General features: G+C 48.0%; 1 protein-coding gene across 1 annotated transcript; it reads left to right on the top strand.

The window, feature by feature from the left end:
- The first annotated feature begins 3,715 nt into the window (after positions 1–3,715).
- FAM181B (family with sequence similarity 181 member B) lies at positions 3,716–7,028 on the top strand. The gene has a single exon (XM_021671798.2). The coding sequence runs from the start codon at positions 3,716–3,718 to the stop codon at positions 4,985–4,987; it is 1,272 nt and encodes a 423-aa protein (XP_021527473.2). The 3' UTR covers positions 4,988–7,028.
- The last annotated feature ends 441 nt before the right edge of the window (positions 7,029–7,469 follow it).

Genomic DNA, 7,469 nt, shown 5'->3' with positions numbered 1-7,469 from the left:
GGAAGCTTTAAGGATTTATTTTGGTCTCAGGTATAAAATTACTTCAAGCAGAAGCTGTTCTTTGTTGCCCTGTTGCCTAAATTTTTCCATAAACACTACTGCTTTCATTTAGCCATGCCTCTGCCCAGGATGTTCTCTTTGCCAGAGATATGTGCTTGCTTGACACAGTCAGATGTATCATTTAAGACTTAGCTCAAATGCTGCTTGTCTATGCAGGCTTCCTCAACTCTTATGAGCAGACTTGAGGGCCCTTTTATTTCATCAACTATTGTACCTTTAACTTACTTCCATTGAGACATGTATCACATTATATTACAATGGCTTGTTTGCATGTCTGTCTTTCCACCCAAAGGGTAGAAATCATGGCTTTTTATTTATGTATCTCCAGTAACAGCATAGTGCTGAGCACATTGTGGTTGTCAATATCTTTCTGTTGGAAAAAATAAGTAACTGGATGGATACGTATGTGTAAGGATCAATTTTGTGAATCAGGCTATAGAACTTCCAAGCCATGAATTTCTTATATTTGTATATAGAGCTTCATGGTTTACAAAACCTTCAATTTCCATTATCTTACTGATTTTCACAATAGCCCTACCAAATAGGATTACATTATCATTCCCCATTTATAGATGGGAACATTGAGATCCTGAAGGTTAAGTGACATTTCCATAGGCATTCAGATAATAAAGGCAGGACTGGACTCCAGTGTTAGTCTCTGGCTCCAGTTTTAGCACTCTCTCTCCTATATTGAGTGGCCTTTTTGTAAGTTTCTACAACCTCCAAGTATAGCTGCTCTCTTGCATTTGAAAATAGTCACTCACTTTGCTGAGGAAAAGGACAAATGATGCTGGTTTCATGGGGTGATGTGTTGGTAAGGAATGGGTGAGGCCTAAGGAATCAAGAACATGGACATTTGTTGAACTATTTTGTGTCAGGTGTGTGTATATATATATACACACACACATTTGTATATATATACACACACACACACGCATATATATATACACACGTATATATATATAATATACACACATGTATATATACACACATATATATAAAATAAAGATATATAATTTATAATAAAATTATATATTAAATTATATCTATATCTATCTATCTATCTATCTATCTATAAAATCTTACAACAACCTTGAGGAGTTGAGATTATCTCCATTGTACAGATGAGAAAAGTAAGATATAGAGGCATGACTTGACTGTTATGTCATGTAATTCTCACAGAACCCTGAGAACAATTATGACCATTCCTTTTTTTCAGATAAGGAGTTTGAGCCTTTGGAAGATGAACTGTCTTGTCCAAAGATTTTTACCTCACAATAGGCAGGGCCAGAATTTGAACCTGGTGTCATCTAACTTTAAATCACCTTTTATGCACAGAACTCCAATTAACTGGAAATGAAGAAAGACTTTTAATATGAAGCTTTTAATATTCAGTTTATTTTGAATATGATTATTTTAGGATTTAGGTAACTCTGGGGATTAAGAGATTTTTCAGACTAAGATGTCAATTAAATGTAGAGTACTGTGCAATTGGTGTCCAAGGATTTGTAACAGTTGCTTAGTTGACAGAAGGTGTAAAAAAAAAAAGTTAGTGTTTTTGGCTGCCAGACCTGGAATAGCCCTGTTGGAAAGGGGAAGGGCAGTGCTGACATCTACATCTGGAGGGTAAGAAGCACAAATCAGTGACAGGTTTGCACAATTTTCTGAATGTGAATGCCACCAAGAGTAAAACAGACAGTTCAGCCATGGAGGACAAAATGCTGTGTGTAACTCAAATGAAAGGTACATGAATAATTGAGCCAACTCGAATTTAAAATAAAAAGTTTGACTCAGCTATGTGGGTTTGGGAAGTGACTACTTCATCTTCTAAATGAAAGATGTTCATTGGGCCTTTTTCTTTGGCAAGGCTGTGCCTTCGTGGTGTTCAAAAATGGTTTCACTACATCTACAAAATGAGGCTTAATGAAAAGAGTTTTGAAAGAGATGGTCTATGTCTCTCCTATGCAGGCTCTGCATTTAAACTAGAGTAATTTAGAGAACACTTTATCACGCATACAGTGTTTTCATATACAGATAGTCCCCAACTTATGATGGTTCAACTTTATGATTTTCCAGCTTTACAAGGGATTGATCAGTGCATTACATGCATTTCAACCTGTACTATTTTCAACTTATGATGGGTTTATCAGAATGTTGCACCATCATAAACTGATAAGCATCTGTAATCTCATTTAATGCTCATGAACACCCGATGATCCAGAAGACACATAAGGAAATATAGTCACCTTTTTGTGTTTCAGAGAAGTAAAGGTCAATACTCATCCAGGCCATGGAGCAGCACAATGTTTGCTTTAAACATCACAAGTGCCCTGCGGGGAGGACAAACTTACCTGCCTTTAACATGAGTAAGCTAAACAGAGAGTACGCTGGTTTGTCTAAAGCCGTGTCCTCAGCAGAGCAAAGATTTCAACTTAAGTCACGGGGATTGAGTGGTGGCTAAGACCAGAACCCAAGTCTTTTCTGAATCTTTTGTGAAAATGACCCTATTGCTCATTTTCTCAATCTAGCCCAAGAGGATTGTCCAGGGGAAATTGGGTTTAAGTGAACTTCAAGATGATCCTCAAAATGCAACAAAAATTCCAGGATAACCTAAATGGTATGATAGGCAGGGGAGAGGTTCCAATCCATCTTTTGTTCTAACATGCCGAATTTTACACACACACACACACACACACACACACACACACACACACACGGTGTTCTCAAGTAACCGCTGGCTTAGCCAGATCAACTCCTTTCTCCATTGCTTCTAGCTATGTATCAATTTACTGTTATTACTTGTAACAATTAAGCGCAGTCAAGAAGAAAGAGCACTGGGCTTGAGAGTCCTGGGAAAACTCAGGTTAGAATCTTAGGATCAGATCTAGAGCTTTAGGAAATACTAATTTTCCTTCCCCATCTGGTAGATGAGAAAGACAAGGCCAAGAGAGGACGCAAATTTTGTCAGGGGCTTGGGAATGGCTTTGGAGTCCGACTGGGCTAGATCTGACCTTGGCCAACTCACTGATCCTCCCTAAGGCTCAGTGTCCACTTTTGTTGAATGGAGATAATAATATGTAATTCACAGGGCCGTTAAGAATTAAATGAGATAATGGACGGACAGCACCTGGCAGAAGCAAGCTTCCAGAGGCTGGCGGCTGTTGTTAGACAGCTGGACTGAAACCCACTGAAACCCACTTCTCCAGACTCCTGCCTTCTTGCCTCAGGACCATCGCAAGTACTTGCAGAAGCAGATGAAGCGCAGCAGCGGCCTAATGGGCCTGAGCTGGATTTGACGACCAGCCATCTCTTCCTCACCCCATGCTGTTGGAGGAGCCAAGAGAAACGCCGCGGGGCAAAGGGAAACGAAGGGGTTAAGGCGATGAGCTTGAGAAAGCTCGGAAAACTAAAGCAACCCCCGCTTCGCCAAGCCAGGCTAAGTAAGCCCCTCCCCTCCACCACCGGGGCGGTCGCCGCGCGCTCCCTCCCTCCGCCCCTTGCTTACAAGACCTAATGAGCTCCCCCGGGAGGCCGCGCTGCGAGCCAGGCCCGGAGCTAGTAGCCTGCGCTGTGCGCGCCGCGCCGGGACGGGAGCCGGGCCTGGGTGGCGGGCAGGAGCCGGCGGGGGCGCACGGGAAGCCGGGGAGCCGCGGCGATGGCGGTGCAGGCGGCTCTCCTCAGCACGCACCCTTTCGTGCCCTTCGGTTTCGGGGGCTCCCCGGACGGGCTAGGGGGCGCCTTCGGAGCCCTGGACAAGGGCTGCTGTTTCGAGGACGATGAGACCGGGGCGCCGGCGGGCGCGCTGCTGTCGGGAGCCGAGGGAGGGGACGTGCGCGAGGCCACACGCGATCTACTCAGCTTCATTGACTCGGCGTCCAGCAACATCAAGCTGGCGCTGGACAAGCCGGGCAAGTCGAAGCGGAAGGTGAACCACCGCAAGTACCTGCAGAAGCAGATCAAGCGCTGCAGCGGCCTCATGGGCGCCGCGCCCCCCGGCCCGCCCTCCCCGAGCGCCGCCGACACGCCCGCCAAACGGCCGCTGGCCGCCCCGGGCGCCCCGACAGTCGCGGCCCCAGCCCACGGCAAGGCTGCCCCCCGGCGGGAGGCGTCGCAGGCCGCGGCGGCCGCCAGCTTGCAAAGCCGGAGTCTGGCCGCGCTCTTCGACTCGCTGCGCCACGTTTCCGGGGGTGCCGAGCCGGCGGGGGGTGCTGTGCTTGCGCCGGCGGCCGGGCTCGGCGCTGGGGGCGCTGGAGGGGATGCGGCCGGCCCCGCGGGGGGCGCGGCGGTCCCAGGGGCCAGGAAGGTCCCGCTGCGGGCCCGCAATCTGCCCCCGTCCTTCTTCACGGAGCCGTCCCGGGCGGGCGGCAGCGGATGTGGCCCGTCGGGGCCGGACGTGAGCTTGGGCGACCTGGAGAAGGGCGCGGAGGCCGTGGAGTTCTTCGAGCTGCTGGGGCCCGACTACGGTGCCGGCACCGAGGCGGCCGTCTTGCTGGCCGCCGAGCCTCTCGACGTGTTCCCCGCCGGAGCCTCTGTACTGCGGGGACCCCCGGAGCTGGAGCCCGGCCTCTTTGAGCCGCCGCCGTCAGTGGTGGGAAACCTACTGTACCCCGAGCCCTGGAGCGTCCCGGGCTGCCCCCCGACCAAGAAGCCGCCCCTGACTGCCCCCCGCGGCGGCTTGACCTTGAACGAGCCCTTGCGCCCCCTGTACCCCGCCGCTTCGGACTCTCCCGGCGGGGAGGACGGGCAGGGCCATTTGGCCTCTTTCTCCCCTTTCTTTCCAGACTGCGCCCTGCCCCCGCCGCCGCCGCCCCATCAGGTGTCCTACGATTATAGCGCGGGCTACAGCCGCACCGCCTACTCCAGCCTTTGGAGACCTGACGGGGTTTGGGAAGGGGCGCCGGGGGAGGAGGGGGCGCACCGGGACTGACTTCGAGGCACCCTTCCCGCCATTAGAGACGGCTATGGAGAGCGCCGCTCCTCCGGGGGTTGCTCCTAAATCTAAAGAACGCTGGGAAAACGCACGTGGAGATGAAGCTGGATTTTAAAAAAACGCACGTGGAGGTGAAACTGGATTTTTCAATTAATAAAAGCAACTTCAGAAAAAAGAAAGAGGAGTTGGGATTGTTTAATCACAGCCTCAAGTGTTAAAACAAAAACAAACAAATACGTTGGTAGGTTCTTACTGGACCAGAGGAGCCAAGAAACCAAGACGGTTTGGGATATGGGGTGGGGGCAGCAGAAGGGGTTAAGAGGTGGCTTCTGTAGCCACCTGTCCCTTCTATTTTTCAGCGAAGGTCAGTGTATTTAGTGTAATTGCCCCTTCTAAACAGTGCCCTAGTCCTTCCCTTCCCTCTACTTGAGTGCATTTTGAATTAAAGCCTATATTGAAAAGAATGGAGCAGAGACGTTATTGATTTGGGTGTTTTCTTACAGGACAGTTTTCCGTCTGGTCCCTTAGCCTTGTTAGGTGAGCTTGTGGCTGAGGACGGAGGCCAGTGGTCCACTGCTGACCTCCTGTGCTGGTCCTTGGGTAGGGTTCTCTTCTGTCACCCTTTCACTTTTTTTCCCGCCCACTTCCTGCTTCCATCTCCTTCCACCCTTAGCAGCCTCAATGCTTACTTTCCTTCTTTCTTTTCCTGGCCTCTGTTTCTTTCGGTCGGCTTTTCTTGCACGTCTGTTATGTAGACTTAAATCTGGCAAACCTGCAGTCCATTTCTCTCCTGTCTTTTCCCCAGTTTCCAGCCACTTTGGGAGGGAGAGGAGTGGGCACATGTAACCTCCTTGTATCAAGTTTCCTGATCTGAGAGGGTGAGGACTATAATGTTCTACTCAGTTCACAGCTGGCTGGATAGCTCAGAGGGAAATATATAAAATGTCTTGAGATCGTGGCAGTGCTTGACTAGTTCTGCTGTGTATACCATAAGTGGTTTCTGCACATGGAAACAGAGTTGTGAGTCCCATGCTTTTTTTTTTTTGGGGGGTCTATCTACTTGCCTGGTGATTGCCCTTTCCTTTACAATTTGTACACCCTCTTTACCGGGATCCCTCCTTTTCTCCTTCCACAGCTCACCCCCACCACCTCTGTTGTTTTCTGCCTCCCTGTGTTTCCTCAGTCCTTATACCCACACCCTCCCCACGGAAGGGCATAGAGCAGGATGTGAAGTTTGCAAAGGAGTTTCTCTTCCCTGAATAGCAGGTTTGATGAGTGGAATCTGAAGCGGCTCTGGAGGGAGGTGTATGATCTGTTGTCCAAGGGAGATTTGGGGGAAAAGAGAAATATTTTTACCAGCCATGAATGTGGCAGAGGACACACAGCACCATCAGGATGGTTAAGGGTCAGGGGAGGAAAGACCGGTGGGAAGTGAGCAGCTGGAGGGAAAAGAGGAGCCCTTGGTGCTGTAGACCTGCCAGGTTGGTCTTGGCTGCTTGGCTTCAAGGCAACCAGGATTGATTGCAGGAATGTCTAGATGTGAGTTAGTTGAAAACCGGGTGTTACTGCAATAGATGTAAAAATCCAGATTCGTATTTGCACAAATCAAAAGTGTTGTGATATGTTCAGAAAAGAATTTTTGAAAAAACAAATGAGTATTAAGCAATGGTAGATATAAACGCTATCACTAAATCACTTTCTTCTGAATAAAACCTTTCTTAAGAAAGCGCCACAGGAAATGGAGCAACTAGTACTGTTAATGATGAAAAGAACTTTTGCAACTCCAGAAGGCTAATGTCTATTGAATTTCTTCCAAGGTGGAGAAAGGTGATTAATTCCATTGTGCTAACAGAAGATATTACTTAATAATGATTTAATTTGTCTAAACTACTTTTTGTGAATACAATCCGGGATACACTTGCGCAGTAGGAAAACATTAATAACCCTCTGACTGTTACTAAGACTGTAGTGTCATTGTAAAGTTTCTTAATTTTCCTCTCCTTTCTTACCTAGTGTAGTAAAACAAGTTATCTCTTTCCTAGTGTCGTGCTTGCTATACCTTTCATTAATAATAATATCAACACTGTGTTTTCACGTCCCAGGCATTTAAGCTAAGCGCTAACTCACGAGCCTCTTCACATTTCCATGAGGTAGGTGCTTGATATGGATTGGCTCTGTGTCCTGATCCAAATTTCATCTCTAATTGTAATCCCCATGTATGAGGGAGGGTCCTGGTGGGAGGTGATTGGATCATGGGGGCAGTTTCCCCCATACTGTTCTTGTGACAGTGAGGCAGTTCTAAGGAGATCTGATGGTTGTAAGTGTGGCACTTCCTCGCTATCTCTCTCTCCTGCCACCGTGTAAGACATGCCTTGCTGTTACTTTGCTTTCTGCCAGTATTATAAGTTTCCTGAGGCCTCTCCAGCCATGTGGAACTGTGAGTCAATTAAACCTTTTTCATTTATAAATTACCCAGTCT

This window comes from Aotus nancymaae, unplaced genomic scaffold (genome assembly GCF_030222135.1).
Source record: "Aotus nancymaae isolate 86718 unplaced genomic scaffold, 86718_ANA_hifiasm-v0.15.2.pri h1tg000059l, whole genome shotgun sequence".
Lineage (NCBI taxonomy): Eukaryota > Metazoa > Chordata > Mammalia > Primates > Aotidae > Aotus > Aotus nancymaae.
This window is presented reverse-complemented; position numbering and strand designations above follow the sequence as displayed.

Bases quoted from the DNA above. Each gene is read 5' to 3' on its own strand.
- FAM181B (XM_021671798.2), top strand. From the start codon at position 3,716: ATGGCGGTGCAGGCGGCTCTCCTCAGCACGCACCCTTTCGTGCCCTTC.